Source organism: Apteryx rowi, unplaced genomic scaffold, assembly GCF_003343035.1.
Source record: "Apteryx rowi isolate R43461 unplaced genomic scaffold, aptRow1 scaffold_103, whole genome shotgun sequence".
Classification (NCBI taxonomy): Eukaryota; Metazoa; Chordata; class Aves; order Apterygiformes; family Apterygidae; genus Apteryx; species Apteryx rowi.
In genome coordinates this window covers 775,844-797,676 of record NW_020447231.1, presented here as the reverse complement: position 1 = coordinate 797,676, position 21,833 = coordinate 775,844, and the positions used below count along the sequence as shown (strand labels likewise).

At 40.7% G+C, this 21,833-nt stretch overlaps 1 protein-coding gene across 2 annotated transcripts in view; it reads left to right on the top strand.

Moving 5' to 3' along the window:
- The window catches only part of LOC112966420 (interleukin-1 receptor type 2-like), a 35,801-nt gene that overhangs the window by 2,374 nt on the left and 11,594 nt on the right, over positions 1 to 21,833 (top strand). The window contains exons 2-5 of one of the 2 annotated variants that reach the window (XM_026066512.1): positions 18,286 to 18,319; positions 19,443 to 19,494; positions 20,151 to 20,281; positions 20,373 to 20,631. In XM_026066512.1, the coding sequence (XP_025922297.1) occupies positions 18,286 to 18,319; positions 19,443 to 19,494; positions 20,151 to 20,281; positions 20,373 to 20,631 (476 nt within the window). Of the gene's footprint in view, positions 1 to 18,285; positions 18,320 to 19,442; positions 19,639 to 20,150; positions 20,282 to 20,372; positions 20,632 to 21,833 lie in introns of those variants that run through there. The other variant, XM_026066521.1, reaches the window with a different exon arrangement.

Below are 21,833 nucleotides of genomic sequence, written 5' to 3'. Positions count from 1 at the left end.
GTGGCACTGTGATTTCATTTCTGCACTGCAGTGTATTACTGTGTGCTCATTCCAGTACAAAATTCCCCAAGATAGGCCAAAACTCTACCTTTTAATCACACAGCTTTGGGCTGATATGGAAATTTGTGCAAATAATAGAGGAGTTACATGAAGGGATGAAGCTGCAAAAGGGGTTTTGAACAGGCCAAATCCAACTCTTGCTCCTAAATAGGCCATCTGTTTACAAAATGTATATCAGCAAATGCTATAACTTCATGTACGTGACTTGGGTTCAGGTTGGCTGTGGTAACTCTGAGGCCTGACTAATGACATTTCGTAATAGCCTTCTTGACTACTTTCTCTGGAAAGCATTTTCCATGCTGACATTTCTCAAACACTGAATGCAAAGGCCTAGAAGTTCCTTTGGATTTGAAATGTGGCGTTATTAAGCAAGCCCATTTTGCAAGTTCTAATCTCGCTCCAGCACGTGCTATTCTCGTAAAGAGATGCCCATAGAAAAGTGTATCTGGCTTCCAGTAAGACTGGAGCTGAAGGAATTTGCTGGCAGGCTGCACAGGTTCTTGTGCAGGTTTTGTGCAATGAAAATAGGTGGGGAGGTGCTGACAAATCTGCAGTTTGCAGATGCAGCAGCGGTTAATACTTCTGGATGTCAGGATGGTGTCAGAGGTAAAAAAATAAAGTGTGCCTTTTGCTGTTCAGCTGAAGCACATTGGTGTTGTTTATGTAAATACTTCTAGTCAAGATGGGCAAATTCTACTTCTTGCAGTATCTTGACCACTCTGCATGTTGCCAGTATTTTCCCCCTTTTTTTCTTGATGAACTAAGTTAAGCCACAGCCTGGAGTGGTTCATGTCTCAGATAAAGTACATTTTTTTGCCATTTGAGAGTGAGAGTTTTCACACAGACCATGGAGACTTGAGAGGTATTTGGGAGTGGAGGTTTTGTTATCCGTGTGTATGTGTTGTCAGGATGCAAGTATGAAGAGGCTGTGAATTCATATATCTTGCCTCAAAAAGGTTTAATGGTGACTGTATTTATTTTTGAATTCATAAGATTTTTACCAGTTAAGCCTATTCTGAAAAGGCCTCTGAGAAAAATAAAATTTCATTTATCAACAATTAGAAAGCAGTTTAATTAATTCCCACACTTGGGATGTCCGTTGTGGTCTTCCTAAAGTAGAAACACTTTTCTTGGAAGGATCTGTGAAGGCTGCTGCTGTCTAGGTACTTTGACAATTAATTTAGGTAAATTCTTAGTAATGGACAACAGGGAACAATCCTTTTTCAGTAGAAATGTATTACATTTTAAATGGACAGTATTAGTCCCTTACACAGAATATAGTACTCTTGCATTCTCTTTAAGTGATTTGTATTGTGGCAGAAAAATCTCAAAGAGAGAACTGTTACCCATGCACACTTACCTGTGGCTCAGCATCAAAAGCTTGTATTTTCCCCATCTTACCTGTGTAAGATCTTTTAAGCCTATGTGTTGCCAGTTGAGGGGTTGGAGTGATGATGCTGCCTGCAGAAGTCAGGCAAGGAACAGCCCCTAAAAAGACACAGAGTACAGCTGGAGACATCCCTTTAATTTCTCCTTCAGTTTCTTCTTTCTATCTTTTCCAAAAAAAAAAAAAAATCAAAGTTTATGTCTGAAGTCCTATCGGTTTAATGTGTTAGGAACCCCTTCTGCTGTCTTTGTCATGTTAGAAGATTAAAATTCTCACTTTACTACACTTAAAAGCTTCAAACTACTTCTACTGAACAAAATTTAAGTGTCAGATTCATCCAGTTTGGAAGAACATGATTCCTAATTCTGCAAGGCAAGCTTGTGATGTATTGACCTGATAATGCTGTCCACAACATACTAAAGTAACCAAACACTTGTTAATACTTTCTGCTATTGCAGAATGCTTGGTATTCATAGGTTAAATAGTTTTATTTTTTTGTGATTTGAAACAGAAGGTTTGTAGTCCATTTTGCTATTATTTACCAGAGGTCTTCCTGAACTACAGTGATCTTGTGTTTTGTTCTCTGCTAAGTTTCTGATCTCCAGGTATAGCAACTAGCATGTCTGTTATTTCTCAGATACTGTACAACTGTGAGCTCATATGTCAATCTTAAAAGAGCACAAGTGTAAATGTCAGTAGATTTTCAGGAAGATACTTCGCATGTTTTATATTGCTTTACTCAAAGAAAATTGATGTAAACCTTTTTATTATATTAAAAAAAAAACACTTTAGATGCTGCAAGAAAGTGAAAATGCTACCTTAAATGAACCCTGTCTAGAAACCTAGACTTTTCCTCATTGAGAGAATAGTATGAATGGTTTATGCTGCACAACAAGAGCTGGGCTAGAGAAGCAAAGCTGGTTAGCCTTGATTGTTGGAGGTTTCCCCGTGGCTGGTGATAGTGCTGAGACATGTAATACTGGGACAGGGTCAGATTCAGATTCTGTCACTTCCCTCATTTGCAGTTGTTTAGGCCTAATGTTTAGATTTGAGTCTCTATTTAAGGTTTTTGCACAAGGGTGCATGAGCAGGTGCATACGTCAATGGACAACCCCCCCACGTCTGTGCTGATGTGCTGAGACTTAATTAAACTGATGGACTGAAACTTATTTATTTGATCAGTGCTGGGAATTATGTTTAAAAAGTGATGTATTTGAGACATATTTAAGGAAAGCATGGCATCCTTGAAGTGAACAGTGTGTGATACGAGAAAGGAGGGGAGGGAGCAAGCATTTTAAAACAGAGCTTGTTAAGTTAGCAGTGTAAGCAGCATTTTGCACAAACAGATGGTACCAGCTGTCTTTTTGCTGAGAGACCAAGATATATGGTATAAACTGGGGAAGAGGAACTGAACCCTGCTAACCCTATAGAATGATAAAGGAGATCTGTAAAAAACTTTATGAAACTTGGATTTTTTTTTTCTAAAATAAATAGGGTCATATTTGATGCAAAGTGTATGTTTTTCTTTAATGTTGAATGGGAAAACATTTCAAGTTGTAAGTTGCCTGTCTCTAATACTGCTGATAAACCTCTGGATACATGATAAAATGAATATTTATTGTGGATCACAGATGGGGAAGAGAATTATTATTTCTGGAGACAGGCAAAATGATACATGGTGTCTTTTTTGTTGAAACGTTGATTAAATCTTTCACAAAAAGAAAACTAACAGTGGATCAAAAAAGAACAAGACCACCCATTGGAAAACATCAATTTTATATCAGTATTCAAACTTGGCAAAGTGGAGAGAAGAGTCCAACAAAAAGAAGGAAAAAAAGAAAGAAGAAAGAAGAATTAGGGCTGAAAGGAGAGGTAAGTTAAATACTGACATGACAAACTGCACTGTGTGTCCGCTTCTACTGCTTTCTTCCCCAGTGTACTTGCATTCAAAATACAGTTAGACTTGGACTAGTTGGATGCGCGTAGTCACTGATTCAATACCCATAACCTTACCAGCAGGAATGACTATTGAATAGGATATTCTTTCAGCTCCAGCTGCTGGAAGGAAATGATTAGACAGGAAAGTTGGTGCATAATTTTTTTTAAAAAGCCCAACAGTTTCTGTTGATACATTCTGTTATGTTGAACTGATTATGCTACCATCCAGACTAGCTAACGAGAGCTCATAACTCTTCTTTCTCACCTGTAGATCATGTCTGGAAACAGTGACCTCTATTTCTTAAAACTGCATGTCCACAGTTGCACTAGTTGTTTTTGAAACTGATGTGCTATTAAGGAAAATCCTCGCTTCTCCTACTCTCCCCACCATGTTGTGATGGGTGCTGAGCCCTGAAACTAGGCATCTGTGTTGTCATATCCTGAAATGCATTGCTTTCCAGTAGGTCACCCCAACACTGCTGGGTTATTGTTAAGAAAGGCCAATGCTCTGGGTCATATTTAGGGCAATGTTAAGGTGTCTGCCATTCACATTAACTGCCATTTCTTGGCTGTCAGTACTTTTGTGCAGACTCTTAGATGACTGAAGTCATCAAAGGGAAACACTTCCAAAATCTACCAAAATTGGAGAAATGTAGGTTGGAAGCATCCTACAGTGTGGAAAAAATTCCTTGTCATATTTGTTAGGGAAAAACATGTAGGCAATGATGATCATAACTGATATCCTGCAAGAAGTAATAATTAGTAATTTGAGCCAGGTTTTCCAAACTTCTGTATCTCAAGGACAGCAGAAAATTTTGAAAATATACATCAATAGGCCATATTAAAATTTATGACAGGTGCAATTATTAATGGCCATTTGGCCTGGTATTTACCAGGAAACATTTCCAAAAGCAGATTCTAATTGTTCTCAGGTGCTGTCCCATCATCTCACTCTTCAGCATTGCTGACTTCCCCTGGGAGTGAACTGGTTGAAATTTAGACCAAGTCAAACAGGGCGAGATTTTGTTGTCAAAGAGAGTAGCATGTTTGTCAAAATCAGGTTTGTAAAGAGGAAGCAAGTTCAAGCTTCTCGGTATGTGGCAATTTTTCCGGAACAGGGCAGGCTACACGCAATCTGGGACGGCCCCTGTGGAAAACAGATCAATGAATACTTGCACAGGGATGTTGCCTAAGTAAACACAGTCACAGGGTCTTATTTCACAAGCATTTTTACTGAATCTGTGTACTGTACAGATGCCTTCTGCACAATGAACTCTGGGTACCTTATGCCTACCTCTTTCACGTAGAAAACCTGAGACCTACCTTATGCGCCAGAGTGCAAAGCATGAAGTTTGGCACAAAATGGTGCAAGGGGTGAATCCACAGCCCTTTGGTTTCAAAAATGAGATCATTCTCAGAGGCATGTCTACATTTGCAGCTGCATATTTGTGCTGGAGCTCCATACGGTTGCGTGAGTAGAGTATGTACAGTACACTCTGTTCTGCAATCAATATACATAGCTTTCATTTCAGTATGTCCCACTTGCGTGTGGGTTGCCAATAAATGCTCTGCATTCTGGTCAGTTGTCCCATGACGAGTTGCTCCAGCACCTTCCTGGACATTTTCTGGAAACATCCACATGTTCTATGGTGCACCCTAGAAAGTACAGGACATCTGGGGCCTACGAGAGTTGTTCCTGCAGCTCCACTGCTCCTGAAAACCGGTGCTTTTTTAAAATTCTGCCTGGTTGCTTGGAGAAAGTCTTGATGTACTTTGTGGTCCCTGCAGTCAGGCATATAAAAAGGGAACTGGCGAGCAACTGAATTTGAAGACAATGAGAAAGGAAGCCATCGGGTTGCCCTACCTCTGGGAAGGGTCAAGAAACAGAGTACCCAGCTAGCAGGCACTGGGTGTAGTGCCGAGGGTCAGATGGGCTGTGCAGCAGAGGAAGATCTCCCTTATGTCAAAAGCCACTTTCCTAGGTCTGTGGGTAGAGCTTGCTGCAATGGCCTGCCAACACAAGAACTGCTGCATGTAGACTTTGCTCTTTGCAAACCTGCCATCCCTTGTTTGCTAAGCCACTTGGTAGATGAAGATGATGCATGACAGAGGGACATGCAATGCCATCATGAAGTGCCTTTGCCCAGTATTAAGCCTAAGTGGCAAACAGGAAGTTGTTAGTGACTAGACATGGCTGGATTTCTGGGACTGCACTGAGGTAGGAAGAGAACAAAGAGCAAACCAGAAAATATTGTTATGGACCTTCTAAAATCCATGTTATGTGCAGTTCTGGCCATCTACCTCAAGAGAGGTATAGGATTACAAAAAGTATGCAGGTGCGTAGCAGGAGTGAGAGAAAACCTGGAGCTGCATCCCTCTGTGACAAGGTTAAATACTCAATAGTACAGAGAAGAGTTGCCACTGGGAGGATGTAGTTATGGCTAAAAACCTGGGGTGGTATGGAAAAGGTGAATACAGAATGGGTGTTTTCTGGCTTTTACACTACAGGCTCTAGAGAGCGTCCAGTGAAATTATCATCAGCATGTTTAAAATGTACAAGAAGGAGTATTATTTTTCCATAAAAAACATATTTAAGCTGTGGAACTCATTGCCACAGGGTGTGGTAGAGGCTGGAAGTATTCATGGATTGAAAGAGGGCTTCAACAAATTCCTGGAAGCCAAACGTCATTGGGATCTGTATCAACCCTTTCTGGAAGCTCTGGATGACCTAAATTGTGGATTGCCAGAAAACGTGAGGGGGAAGGTCACACTCCACATGCCCTGTTCTTGCATCTTCCTAAACATCTGCTGCAGGCTGCTGTCAGCGATCAGATACTGGGCTAGGTGGACCTTCAGTCTTACCCACTGTGACAGCTCTTATATTCTTACAGCTTCAGATTCGCCATCTGACCACAGATATTTCTCTGTGATGCTGCAGGCCCTGATCCCTCATGGTTGGATGGCCTGTGAAGGTTCATAAGGGCCCTTAGAAGGTGTAGAGGTGATTGCCGCCACTTTTGCTATTCACTAAGGAGCTTTTGCCTATACATATATGTATGGTGTTGGTCTTCCTCCTGATGTGTGGAAGGTCCAGAACACCTTTTGCTCTTGGCTTACAAAGACTTTTACTGGCAAAAGAGTTAACTCTATCCTGAGTGGCTGCAAGGTATACATATGTGCGTGTATATGTACACAGTGGGATATGTATTTGCAGGAAAGAAAGGTAAAGAGACATACTGTGATGAAGGCTGAACATTGCTGGGAAACATCATAAGAGCTGCTTGCTTTGATGTGGGCAGCCTCTGTGGGGGAAGCAGGCACATGGTTGAGAGGCCTCTCTACAGTGGTACAGTTGGCATGATACAGTTGAACTCCTTCTGGTAAAAACAGTCTATCTTGGCTTTGTACAACTTTATGCATTGTCTGTCTTTGGTGTCATGGTACTGCTTCTGCTTATGACTTACCCTTTACTGTAGAAGTATCAGCAGGCAACTTGCCTCTGTACAAAATAAAGCTTCTTTTAATAGAAAAGGGTAATAAAGTCCTCCATCTCAATACATGATCCAGCAGCCTAGGGCATGATTGATCAGGGTGCCGGAAGAAGAACAGACAGGTTTGCAGAGAGGTGAGGGTTATTGAGCAGAGTGGGGTGAAACATGGATAAGAACACTTGTCAGAGGCACAGCAGAACTTGGCTTAGAGTGTGGATGAATTTGCACCCACTTTGATGCAGGGAAACTTGTCCCCTGTCTAGGAAAATCTGTTTCTGAAATGGGTTTGATAATGTGCATAAAATACTACAGGGTTTGTAAACACTGTGTTTTGTTTGCTGAACATAGAACAGCTGAACTCAAAGCAACTCAAGCTTACTCACAACAGATCTTGAGTCAGAGATGAGCCCTTTTGAAAGCACTGTCTCTTTAGATAATTATTTCTCCTGATGAAATCCGGAGAAATCGCCAACTTCTGATGAAAACCCCTCTTACAAAAACATCAAAGTTGACACATTGGCAGAATCCTTTCCTCAAGGTGCTGTTTCTTCATCTTCTCAGAAAGTACAGCTTCAAGGAACGGTTCTGCCAGGCGCCTTTCTTCGTTACAACATTACAAGGTTTTGAAACACTTATTTAAGAAGTCTGTTAAAAATGGTAGCTGTTTAAATCATTAAGAAAACACTGCATAGCTCCCTTTTGCAGACTGCAGTGCCAGAAAATTTCATACCTCTCCTGTTCTACCAAACTTTCAGCTATAAAACATGTGAGGACTTGAGGATATGCTAGAAAAATCACTGTCTTCTATTATGGAAATGACTCTAGAAAGTGAAGAAGCAAATTTATTGAAGAGGAAAAGACAAATTGTCTGAGTGTGCTTTTGAGAGGGGAATCCTAGTTTTGATGGCTCCATGAACTTAGTTACAAGGGCTTTCAAGATGTTGTCATCCTGTAGTAAGCATGATATCACCAGTAAAGCCATTAACTGATCTTGACCTAAAAAACACACAGCACTGCTGCTACTGAACTTTCTAATGTAGTAGAACCATAAAAAATAAACACATTTTAAAGTAGTCCTCAAGTTCTCATTATACATATAAACTTCACTAAAGTGCTACTAATTGTGTTATAGTAAGTAGCCTTTTTTTTAGCTGGTGTTTTACTGTAAAAAAGTTTTGAGTTTCCCAAAACTTTTCCCAGTTTATGGCAAATAGTTTCAGCCAGATTATTTCCCTGGCTAGCACATCCAATGTCCTGTAGCTGTTTCACTTTGTGTGGAACAACGAAAAAAGGCAGTAGAGCAAGAACTGAAACCGTGCAGGGGTTCCTTGTCCAAGTCTGTTTCTTGAAGAGCAAGAAAAGAATATGCATTTTGGATCAAAAAGAATTGCTTTAGCAGGAGACACTGAGATGCTATAAAAGAGGGTAGGTGGATCCTTGTGGGAGGTTCAGGTTCAGCCCCACGATTCAGACTAAAAGTCTCAATCATCTTAATTATTGGTAGTAGTGTTTGGTGTTGCTCTAATAATGACTGTTCTGACTGTAAAGGGGGAGAATACTGTAAAGACCTCTTAGCAGCAATTTTCTGAAGATGTGCTCATTTTCCTCATAGTCTTTCTGAGTTGCCACCTACCTATTTGAAGATCTGAATAAATATTGTGGATAGAAAGATGAACAGCAAGGAAAATGTTATTAGGCTGGAGTATGGAGAAGAGTTGTAGGTAACTCATGAGCCAGATGAGAGGTGAATGCTGAAACGGGGATATCTGGCTGGAGTGCAAGATGAGTGGAATTTCTCAAAGATTGGTTCTGGGGTTGCTTGCTGATGTTTTCACGACTGACTGTCCTAAAGACTCTGAATAACAAAGGAGTTGGGAGGAGAGAGGAGGAGAACTGAATGATCCTAAAATTGTGGAAATGGGCTGAAAGTCAGCTGTGCCAAAGGCAGGGCCAGCTGCTGGGTCCTCATTAACCTCTGCTGCTGTGGGAAGCACATCAGTCACAAATGGTGCTGACATAGACTGTAAACTACCAAGATAATGTGTCTGCAAAATTAGTAGCTCTAAGGCAGGGCATTTTGGGTGGGCAAGGAAGCATTACTGCCCACACACAGGTGCTGGGAAGGTCTTACCCAGCACAGTTTTGGTCTCCTCCACTTTAAGAATGATGGACTTAAACTGTAACAGTCTGGCTATACGGATAATTGGGGAAGGAGTTACATGCCATCAGTCTGTGATAGCAAAAGACAGGATATGATGACCAAGGTCACCCTTTTCCAGGGTTTTCACTGAGCTTGGTGATCAACACGAAACAGCAAAAGCCTTCAGATGATCTCTGTCCCTCCAGGCAGAGATTTTAATCAGTGGGTCCTTTTCTCCTGCTCTTTTTTCAAGATCTGATGCAGCAAAGCAGGGCACAAAGCTACACTCGCAGAGTGTGAGAACATGTTTCTTGCTGCTGGAGGTTTGCAACCTTGAAAAGGTCTACAAGAAATATAAAAGATCTGTGAGATGTTTTGAATGTACAGTGGAACTTGACTGGTGCTGTCAAAAATCAAACCCTCCTCCCCACACTGTCGGCACTGTGTAACGCATTTTCAAAAAGCAATGTGAATTATGTCTAAAGTCCTCTGGCTCATCCTCACAAAGTGCCAAGTTATGAAGGAGGGCATTCTGATGAGATGGAAAATGTTTGTCCAGACCTGGTGGGCCAAAGTGTAGATTTAGATGCAATACCTAAAATCTCTTCAGACTCATGTGAAACTGTGTCCACCAAGACATCTGCTGGTTTTGCTTGGGCTTACTTTTGTACTTCCTGGTTTTCTCTTTTGTTTTTCTCATCTTTCTTCGATTCTTTTTGGAACTTTTGCACTTGGAATACATGTCCTTCCTCTCAGTAGGTGGCAGCCTCTATACATCTCCATCTATGGATATATCTATATATATCTATAAATATTTCTCTCTCTCTTCCTCTCCATCTATATATTGAGAGAGAGAAAGAGACTCTAATGAATCTAAAAATTACCATTGGAGTGCCAAGCATTATCTGATTGCTTACTTATTCTCTCTCAGGAGTTCTCTTGGATCTTTTAAAACACAGCAAAAAAATTTGTGAATTCCATGTGGAACATGGAATGACAGACCTTTCATCCCAGACCAGTTTCATAAACATGTCAAGAAACAGGCAGCAGCTCTGAGCTGCCAAGCAGCAGCAAGGTATCCTGTTCCTGGGTGCTGTGTTCTTGCTGTGCAGACCTGGCTAGTTGCAGCTTCTAAGAAAGCCAGTGGTGGTTAAAGTTTCCAAGCAGTACTGCCATATCATTAGGGCATTACATGGTTAAATTCAGTTCCTCATTTTTGTTTTGTTCCTGTAACTGTGGTATCAAGCCAAGAACTGTATCAATTATTCATACATCCTGCCAAAACCACTGTCCCTGGGAAGCCTACTCATAAGAACTTGTATTTTAATCAAGATACTGATTTGTAAAGGTCCTGAGATCTTTCAGCTTTCTGTGAACACAAGAGGAATGGCTCAGCACTTCTGAAAAGGTCAGGTTTGATGAGCTGTCCTTAAAGTAAATGCGGGGTTCTGCTTGGTCCCTGCCAGGACACTGGTGAAATAATGTCCCTGAGATAACAGATCCTGAAAGTTACAGCCAGAAGGATCAACAAAGATCTCAGTTTTGCTGGGAAGCTCTGAATCCAGGGAAGTTTTGAAGAGAGAGAAAAAAAAAGTAGCAATCTTTCATTAAAGCTTCCCAAATTTTCCTGTGAACTGTAAACCCTTGTTTTGGGTTCTTTCTATTTCCAGTTATCTGTGTCCCAGTGAAGTCTTCCAGACTGTGACTAAGGAAAATGTGTAGTAAATCCATATTGTTGTTGCTGAAACCTCTGCTCTTTCTTTCCAACATGGAACTTATAACTGTGTGTCGTGCGAAAGGGAGGGACGGAAGGCCCTTCCTTATCTTTATAATTTATGTTTGCCTGCCAGAGCCCCCCTGTGTGAGGACTTTCCCTGAGACAGTTTCGCAAAGTAAAAAGAATAAGATTTTATTAAAGCGACAGATACAACAGGTTCGGAATTGCTGTTGATAAATGCACCTGCTGCTACAAATTTTCTTTCTATGAGCTCAAACTAACGATTAAGCGCTTTCAATAATAATATATTTTCCTGGGTAACGTCCAACGTTTGTTGGAGGCGCAAGTCTTACCAAAGAGGCGTCCCTGTTTGGGGGAGGGAGAAGGAGGCTCGCTCGTCAGCAATCTCCAGTGAACAGGTCGGCGGTTCAGTCTTCTTCCCTTCCAAAAACTTTAGTGAGCTACCCTCTGTTTTATAGTTGCTGACGGTGGGATGTGGAAGCGCGGCAGACATACTTCATTGGCCAGATTGCCATTTGCGCGGTTGTTGGGGGTATGCCCCCCCCCTTATTTACATGTCGTTATGCAGCAAAGGGCATGATTTTTAATATGGTAAGCAGAGATAATGAGGCTRGGGGTACTATAGGTCAACAGTTAGTCTGTGAGCAGCAATTATTTTTGGGATGCAACCCTTTGTGGTCAGGGGTGGACCGTGATACCTCCGTATCGCTCCCTCCTCCGCCGTGCAGCTGGAACAAACTGTCTGGCCTTCACCAGCTAGTTCGTTACTCATGTTGCAAAAGGGTGGTGTGCTTTGGCTGCCACGTACTGTTTTTCCCGTGTGCCCCCTTATCTTTCTCCCTGAATTCTCTCTTGTTCCCACACTGTGACCTAGATTAATAACATTAAATATTGTCTTGACTTCATCATGTGCAAAAACCTCACAGAGTTTGCCAAAATGAAGACTTCCCTTTGCAGCTTGTAGAGTGATGTGTGCTGGAGAAGGTTTTAGCTCAGTGTACTCAAAGTCTGACATCAACTTAAAATTAATTTTGCTGCCCCATATGTAGTTGTACTTCTGTTACGTGGTCAGCCATTGTGAAGATAATGGAACTCTCCAAGCTTAGTTGATGTTAATTGCTTTTATTAAAATAAGTGTGTTCATTAACCTGAATTAATGGTTCAAAATCTTATTCTATTCAGCATTCCACAGTCTACATGCACATACTGAACCGAGAAAAAGAAGATAAAAAGAAAGGCTAAGCATATCCCATCTTTGTTGCAAGCAGACATGATCTTGCAGCATGATTTTAGGCTTGCTCTTGAATTTCTTTCTTGGAGGTGCAATGGTGATGTTGGATTTTTCTCTCTTCCTTCTGAGTTGACTTGATTTCTCCTAAATCCCATTTTCAAATATGCACGAGTTTTGTTTTTTTTTTTCCCTGAGAAGCATTATCTAGTGCATCTATTTATTTGTTACACATTTATTTGTAATCCATTCTTCCATTATATCACTGGTCCAGAACAAGCCTATCTTGTCTCATTTTTTTCTCAAGCAACTCTTAATGCCAGTCAGAAATGCTGACCATCATGATGTTAAACACAGACGAAGAACCAAGGAAGAATGCAAAGTACAACTGAAACTTTGGTGTCTTTATTTCTTTACCATCTTTCCTTTCATGTTTTGCTTTGTGACTCTTCCCTAGCCCCTCGCAACTTCTGTGATTCTGAATTACACATCTTGGTGGTGGATTAGGAAAGAAATACCTCAGGTAACTGTATCCACTAAGTGTATTTCACTTTCCTGCTTCTTAAAACAAGTGGGTGCAATACACTTGTGTGTCAGAAGGTTATTAAAACTAAGATAAATGAGAAGATTTACTGCCATTAAGTAAATAACTTCATCTTCTTGGTGAGACAAAGATTTCATTCAGGTCCATGTAAAAAAATAAATAAATTAACATTACTCTCCCAGTACACCTACAATAATGTAGGATCCATACCAGCTCAGTTTTTCCCTGATCGTAGGATGTATATTTGACACTGCTTTTCATAGCTGTGAAGTAACTTCTCACCAGTTAAAGTTCAGCTAACAAAAAGGTAATCATGAAAAAAGTCTTTCTCAACTGTTTTTGTTTTTGCTTAGCTTCTGAAATACCTTCCTTGTTTTCTGGATTGGCTACTTCAATCAACAAGCACAACTGGTTTAGAAATCTTACATTATTCCTGTTTTTCTGGCTCATGTAACTCCATATGACTTCATGTTCTTCAACTGTATAGAGTACTCTTCTCCCATCTATTGTGACTGTGGGCTTTTCACAATCACTGCTGTGTTTTTTGATCCCTGTATACTTTTCACATCAAAGTCTATAGAGCATGTTTTGTTGCTTCACATATAAAAAGAGTGATTGTGATTGCAAGCAGACACTGTGATTTTGGAAGTGGAAAAAATATATATCTGCTCAGCAATCTCAGGTTTGCTTTTGCTAGCTGTCAAACCATGTCCCTGGTGCCCCTACTGACTCATTGCCTGTGGTTTGAAAAGCTACCATAGTTGTCTGCTCACTGTTTTTCTCAGGATCAGTAGCACTCACTGGTCAGCCCAGACATGCTCAGTGACCTTGTTGGTGCTGCAGCTTTGCCTAAAGCCTTGCACGGAGACACGGTAGAGGAACTTACATTGTAGGTTTACTGCATCTGAGCAGTGGGAATAGTTGGTAGCTTGGGAAACTGCTCAAGTTGAACTGCAAGCTGCAGTCTGCCTATATTCTCAGCCATCATCTGCAGATCTGCAAAGAAGTACACAAGCATTTGTGTTTTCATTTCAGCTGTAATCCTATTGACTTCACTTGCAATATGTAATTATCAGCATTTGAGGCTTTACACTGGTGAACCAGCTGCTTGATAAACCATGAATACTATATGTCATTCTATATGAATCTATATCATTTTGTGTGTGAGGAAAGGAAGGGGAGTAAGAGACATTTGTAACTTTTGAGAGCCATTCAGACATGGCAGTGGTGAGGTTACCACTACTTGGTGCTTTAGATTATTCTCTCCAGTTCAGCATATAGGGATAGAGACTGCATTTATCTTTACAACTTTCAACAATCTCAACTTCAGAACAATCTTGCAGCAATCCTCCTTCATTGCTTGTCCACACTGCATCTGTGTTGTGAAGGCCGTGTGTCAGGGTGGTTTTTTTACTTAAATAAAAAGCCAGAAAACCCCACTTTTTTACTAATCATTTCTTTATTGCGCCAGTCTACAGCTGTGTGTATGTGCACAGACAATGTAATCAGCTGCCAGCAGCCCCTGTGCAACAGTAGTGGTCAGGATAAAGATCCTCCCGTGTCCCAAGCACAGATTGCAAACATGGGTGTGATGTGTACACCAATGGCAAAGACTGACAGGGGGGGAATCTCCTCCGCCAATCTTCCTCTGTTGACTCAAACTCCATTTGATTTGGGCAGGTGAGACACCAAAGAAGGTAGACGCATCTTTTTGTTACAGGATAAGAGAGAGAGACCACATTACGTTAGATCACTGACACCCCTCTTGTTCCAAGAAATGCTGGTGATGCTCTTCCACCTGCCTGTGCTGTCAGGCGTGCCCGCCATAGCCAGCAACATCGTGTGGTCAGTGCCTCCTTCTCCCACCTCAAGTACTTCTGGCTTAATTGCTGATGACTCTGAGGCTTTCAAGTGCTTACTTTGTCCCATGCAACCTTTTGATGTCTACAGAGAGGCTTTCCTTCTCCTCCCTTCCAGCTCCTTCACAGCCTCACCAGTTGGCTTTGCAGTAAAAGGTTCTTATGAAGACTCAGGAGACCAAGGGGTAGCAGGGAAGCAATATGTTACCAAGGTGTCATTGCTGCTGCAAAATGAGTACTGTCTCATAACAGTATATCTGGCTGGTCCACCTCCCCCAGTCTCTCTCAGTCACAGTTAGACACAACTGGTGTATGACAGGATTTATTTCTCTGGCAAAGTGTATGAATTCATGTATTCTTGGTGTCTGCTGCATATCAAGCTAATTTCTTTGTTTACTCTTACGCTTTCTGTCCCATCTACTTGGTCTTTCTCAGAGCTGGAAAGCTTCTTCCCTCTCCCTTTCTGTGGTCCCCAAAAGCCCATCTGGGAACTATGCACAGGGACATTATAAATTATCAAAACCGGGTTTGCCCATATCAATAAGCCCAAGAACATGTGTTGGTGCAATAGCTGTGGTTTACTTTGCATCTGCTTGCCAGCCAGCTTTCAATATTCAATATTTCTTAATGCCTCACCACCTTATTCTTATGTGAACCAGAGAATTTTTCTCCTATTTTTAATCATGTGAATTTGGCTCAGCCAAATTGAGTAACAGAATAAATAGCAAAATTCATGTGAGTTGAGTTCCTGGATGCCATACTCAGCATTAACCACAGAGCCACTTTGATGAGTTCCTTCAGGAAAGAAAGCAGAATCCAGGAGTCAGTAGAAAAAGTTGGCACCTTTAACCATTCCTCACACAAATGGTCTTATCCCTCCCTCTATTATGCCCAGATTTCCCCTTCCATGAACAAGGGTTAATAAACAGATGGACCTTACTTGTGAAGGCCTTTTGAAAGCTTCTGTTGTAAGGAACTGAGAAAATGCTAGATATTATACAGGATTTTGGTTGTTTTAGTGGGATTTCCTGGGAAAGAAAAATCTACCCAAATGTAGCAAGGCAGTTGCATGTAGCCCTGATGTGGGAAATAGCTATCTACTGAGATGAACAAAGAGTGACACATGTGGGAAATAGCCTGGTCTTCAAATCAGGAATTTCACAGCTGTGCTCCAGCATCTTGAGCTGTACAAATGAATCAGCTGCACAGCCAAACCACAGAATGACACCAAGTTCCCTAAAAGAGTCTATATATATAGATGCTAGACTTGTGTATTTCTGTTTATAAATACTCAATAATAACAGACCGCAAAGTGACAAGGTTTTCTCAGCACAAAGCTCCCAAAAAAATGCTTGTTCTATCTTTCATTTCCTCCTGAGCTATATTAAACAAGGCTTTTGCACCTCTAGATATAACATGCTAACTTAAAGTCCTGGGACTGGGGCATGTGACCAGAACATTTTATGGGGAAAAAGATAACCAGGATGGAACTCTTCTGAAGAAAGTTGATTGAAAGTGTTGATCCTTGTTAGGTGTGGCAGAAAACATCACATTATCTGGGAACCGCACTGTTATTTTGTAGATACTTGGGTTTACGCTAGTTTTCTAAGGCTGGACAGCACACGTTATTGCTCTATGAATTCACTTTGAATCCTTTAGCAAGCTTCAGCTGTATTTTCTAAGGGATTGTATTCACAAAGAGTCTGGGTTTGTAGAAATGTAAGGAAAATTGGTAGCTGGTGGTGTGTACAGATGGGAGACCCAAAACTTTGCTTTCTGGAGGGCAAGTCAGGACTGTTCCTTATCTGTGCTGAAGTGGCTGCAGTGGACAATGTGTGTGTGTGTATGCACGTGGGTGTTAAGGACGTGGAACACAAATCACCAGAAAAGCAAGTATTTCTCATTCTGTTCATTGAACATTTTGCTTTCAGATGGCTTTATCCACTGAATGCAATTAATTTGCAGGTAGGTGTAAGCTTTTTAAAGACATCAAACCTCATTTCCTACATTTTTGCTATTTCTGAATCTGGTAAAGGTCTGGGTTTATTTGCTGGGAATTTGTCTGAGTCCTGTGATGTTGTACAAAGTTACCATTTGAGTTTCCCACCTCTGTTGCATAAGTGGAAAGATTATTATATAGCAAAAACCTGAATTAGATCTAATATAAAATAGGTCTTCTTACCTGATAGTCCTTCTCTCTGGTCCTTCTGTCCCTGAACTGTCAAAGAAAGAACTATAATCATTTTAGAATTCATAAGGTCAGATTCTCAGAATGAAGCGCCGTGGCTCCAGAAAACCAGACCAGTGGTTTCTTTCCCCAAATGTGGCAGTCTAGCATCAATGGAGATGATTCCTTTCATTTGACAGAGAACGTGCAGCACCACAGGGCTGTAGCTAACTTTAATTCCTCACCAGCCTTTCATGCTCATAGCTGACAGGATTGCTTAAGAGCAGCCATCCGTGGGGCAGGTAGCTACAGTGACCCTTGCAACGACTGTGTTGATCAGGATATAAAAACTGTAAAGAGAATTCCAGATATAAATTTGGGGCTTTGTGACTTTTTTTTCATTTTGTTTACTCACTGAAATTGCTGTAACGTGGTGGCTATTGCCTGCGCAAAGGAATAAGTGCAACACAAACATATGACACATCCCCAAAAGTTGCAGTACGTTAACAGATATCATCAGCTTTATGTTTCTTCTCTGTGTAGAAGACGGCAGCATTGTCTCATAAACCATCAAATTTTCAGTTCTTAAGCAATATTTTCAGGTCTCCAGTATAACTGAGGCTGTTATCAGTTAAATAAACAGTTCATGGTTTATGTTAGAGTTTTATTAATAAATGGTATATGAGGGGTTCATGCATTGTTACCATGATAAACAGTTATGCTGTTTTTATTAGTCATTATTTGGTTTATGACAGCACCACGAAGTCTTACTCTCAGACTAGGACCCTGGTGCTCCAGATCTGGGCTGCTTAGCTGAGGTTTACCAAGTTTGTGGGGACGTTTTACTGAGGTCTGCTAGCAGGGACTTGCGTGTTGACTCCAGCTCTGGCAGGTCAGTTGGACACCATGCATTGCCTTCATGGGCTAGCAGATGGAAATGCATGGCAAATGGTGCCTGATAGATCAAGAAACTGTAAGAAGTACAGAGCTGCCTGCAGGAAATAGCACCTGGATCTGGGCAAGACCCGGGAAAAATTTGCTTGTGGTCCAGTTCCAACTTAAGTTCTCCACTCAGTAGCCCTGTTCTAGACAGGCTGAGGTCAACATTGCCACACTTTATAACCCATGTCTTACCCTTTCTTCTCATGAGCCATAATCTGCTTACATCTCTTTTAACTCTCTGCACTCAATTATAAAGAGAGCCTTAATGTAAACTGTGACAATGAAGTGGATGTTATGGAAGGGATGAGAAACCAACACATTTGTGATTCACAAGTGATGTGAGAAATCACAAAAGAAGAAAATCCATGTCCATAAGAAAACTTACTAAAGACAATATATGAAGACTGCGATTATTTAGGTGCCAGATAAGCTGCAAGATACCTTTTGTTCCTCATGAGAACGTTTTATATTAGGTAGAATGTAAAATAGTCATGTGAAAATATGAGTGTATGCAAACTACAGTTCGTCAGAAAAAAGGGAAATTTAGTCACATATTTAGCAGTCATTTCCCCTTTTTTGGGAAACCCATATACATTTTTTTTCTCTCTCTCTCTTGCTCTCCCCCTCTTTCTCTCACTGTCACTCTGCGGAAGGAAAGAAAGGTGTGTCTAAAATGTCATTTGGTTCTGACACAAATCTGATTGGGCAACAAGAGACAAATTTCCGTTTTGTATTGAGTTAAACTCTATATAAACTCTTTGGTAACAATTTTTAATCTTACATCCTTTCAGGAGAAACTAATGCTGAAAGAATGCAGAACCACAGGTAAGTGAATGTGATGGAAATTTGGGAATGAAAACCACCCCTAAAACCTCAGATTGGATAGGGGCTTCTGGAGACTGCTAGATACCAAACTGGAGGGACTTGAAAGCTCTGAAAAAAATAGCCAAGTGTGTTCATAGGGCAAACCATCTAAAGAAAAAGTTCTCTATCACAGGATAGCATTTGAACAATGAGGCTTACTAGTGAAGCAAACAATGGCACCAGCTTTGTGAGGAGAGGAGATACTGCTCCATCCCAATTCTCTGGAAATGTTTGCAGACCTAGCAGTAGGGGAGAAGACCTGTTGTTATGAAACAGTATTACTGAGATAGCTGTTGCTTTTGTGTTATTGTAAAGACGATAACAAGCTGGAAATAGTTTATTACAGTCAAACTATTAGATGTCAGCTAAATTTAGCCACCAGAATAGGGAGAAATTATGACTAAATACACATTATAAATACAAGCAATATGGATACACAGAAGATGCCTATGGTTCTATGTGTCTATGAGTATGAGTGCATTCATACTGTGAGAAATATGTTTCTGCTTTTGGATACAGTTTGAAGTAGTTCTCCAGTCATTTAATAATTGTCCTACAGGGCAATCATAGTGTTAGGCTAACATTAAATGTATATAATTTACATTTTTATATGTAACTTGTATAGCTACAGCAAGTAGAAAGACCATATGTCATGTGTCTACCTATATAATACATATAGCCATGTGTGTCATGTGCTGATATGTATATAAATACTTTATATATAAGGCATAAACTGATGCCCAAATATAGCATGTTTCATGTAGTTTGCATGCTGTACACTCAGATGACATATAAACACATGCTATGAGACTTTTGCACTTGGTATATATTAAGTCTCTATTTGTTATACACCAAGTCCACAGGACTTACTCTCCTGAAATCAACTGAGTTACAGCAGTTGAAATCTTGTGGCAGACCAGAAAATATTCAGTGATGTACACAGAAGCTGTCCTGTGCATGCTAAGCCAATACAGATGATAGTTAATGAATGACTGGCAGTGGATAGTTTCTTTTCCCCTTGTATCACTGCATCAGATTTTTAGCACAAGTTGTTCAGGGTTTTCCTCATCTTTTATTTCCACAGATGATAATAGCATCCACACTGACAACTCCCTTGCATACGAGCAGCAAAGTGGGTATGTATGTATGTCATGGGAGGCAAAGTATTTTGTCCCAAGAGAAAATCTGGATGAAGACTTTGAAAACTTGGCTCTGGCTATATGAGGAAGTATGCCTGCAGCCTGAGCTATGCTAACTTGTCTACTTTGGAAGTGGGAAAGGTAAAGCAAAACAGGCTTTAGTGTGGGCTGTACAACCTTGGGAGAGACCTGAAGTGACTGTGTAGGGTGCTAAAGTTTGTTCTGCTGCAATTTTGCTCCTATGGTTACCCAAACTAGCTGTGCTACAGCTAACTCAAATCTGATGGCCTGTGCCTCAGTCACACCTTATTGCAAAATAAGCAGAGCTATGTTTTTCCACCCTTAGCTGTTGCACCAAAAAGCCGTGGGGACAGCAGCATCTTGTTGTATGTTGTTGGCATCTCCTGGAATGAAAGGAATGTGACAGAACTGTTGTGTTTGTGCCAAGCCAGATGCTCTTATTCCACAAGTCAGCCTGCATGAATTAGAGATGAAGAAGCCCTTCTGTTCACTAAGGGTGAACCAAAGCTCACCAGGTTCTGCAGTTAGGAAAAGAGCAGTTAACTCTTAATGATGTAAAAACTATTACAATATGCAAGTTAATGTAGAGTATTTTAATTGTATCTTGTGTCTTGTAATAAACTTTGCTGCAGATTTCAAGAAGCTTTCCCCCAGTCTTCTCCTTCCTATTTCCTCTGGGAAAAAATGTGTGGGCTCTTCTTCGTCCTGGTTGCATGCACAATGGGTGCCTCTGCTTTCAGAATCCAGCAAGTGGAAAGCACAGGTAACGATATGCTTCATTTTTCTATCTCTCTCTCCCTCCTTTTTGATGTGACAGACTAATAGTAATACAAAAATGTCTCTGATTTATGTAGAAAAATGCCCAGATCACACCGTGTATTTCAAACACTACTATGAACTGCACGGAGAACCTGTGGTTCTGAAATGCCCTTCCCCCAGATACAAACATTTGGATTTTTCTGCCTTGACCCTTAATATCACATGGTATAAAAATGATTCAAAAACCATGATATCAGGAAGAGAGGAAGATCCAAGAATTTGGGCAAAAGGAGATGCACTCTGGTTTTTACCAGCAATGTTAGAAGACTCAGGAGTGTATATCTGCAGCAGAAGGTAGGTATTGAAAAGAAAATCCAGTGCACTAAAAAGATGACTGTATCTAAAATGCATTCTTAGCTTGATTCTAAGATCCAGTTATCTTGTATATCTTGTAGCAGGTTATCTTGTAGCAGGTTTGGATAAGATCATTTCCTCACCAACTTAATTAGAGAAAAAATGTGGAAAGTTAGAACCGTTAAATGCATTGTGTGCCTACTAAATATATTACCATTTGGATAAGTCTTGACCAAATATTGCCATTCTGACTGCAATATCATGTGGAAATAGCATACATAAGATTTTGTTCTAATTTATTTATTAGTCAGTCAAGGTTGCGTCAAACAGAAATGTACTGTAGACACAATTCTATAGAATGCAACCCTTACCTGACAATTTTAGAGAAGCAAACAGTATCATTCTCATTTCAGATTGCATTATGAAGCATATACCAGGTCACTGTGGTTTTGAAGTGGCTTGCTGCTTTCCTGTTCCTTTTCCCTGATCTTAATTTTTCTTCCTTAAAAACAGAATTCAATTGCCTTGATTTTGCTGAAAGATCTCCTGAGACCTGATAGCTAGTGTATTTACTAGAAGAGTACTTGACTTGTGATAGTACAATAGTGTGAAGCTTGAGCCATAACTTTTCTGAGCCTTCTTGGTCATTTCTGAGGTTTTACAGTCTGACAGCCTGCCCTATAGTTTCAAAAGAGGAACTAGAATCTGCATTTGTGGAGGACTGAGGAAGAAGGAAATAACTGTCGTTGTTAGGGCCTGAACCTTAGAACCTCCTAACTCTGGAAGGCTTCTTGTGTCCTTGTCCCCTGCCAGCTCTGCTTTCCATTCAGTCTTCCAGTACACGCCTGGGAACTGGCACCTTGTTGTTCTGGGATTTATGGTGTAAAACATATCTCGGTATCTGGAGTTGCCTCTATAAAGTGCTGTTTCTCTGCTGGCAAGGCATACCTCATGAGTGAGGTGTGTCAATAGTAGAAGAGAGGGCAGGTAAAACTCAAGCTAATAAATTATGCTCTGCATAATAAGTTGGTACTTCTGCATGTCTTAGCAGAGATTGCAGTGGTGGGGCAGAAGAGAAGACTTCGATAGTGAGGCTGGAATACTGAAAGGTTGGAAATCATTGTCCAAGAGCACGGATTGGTTGCCTGAGACTTTGAAGGGTTGTTTTTTATCCCCTTTTTTTTTGGACTATTCTGCTTCGG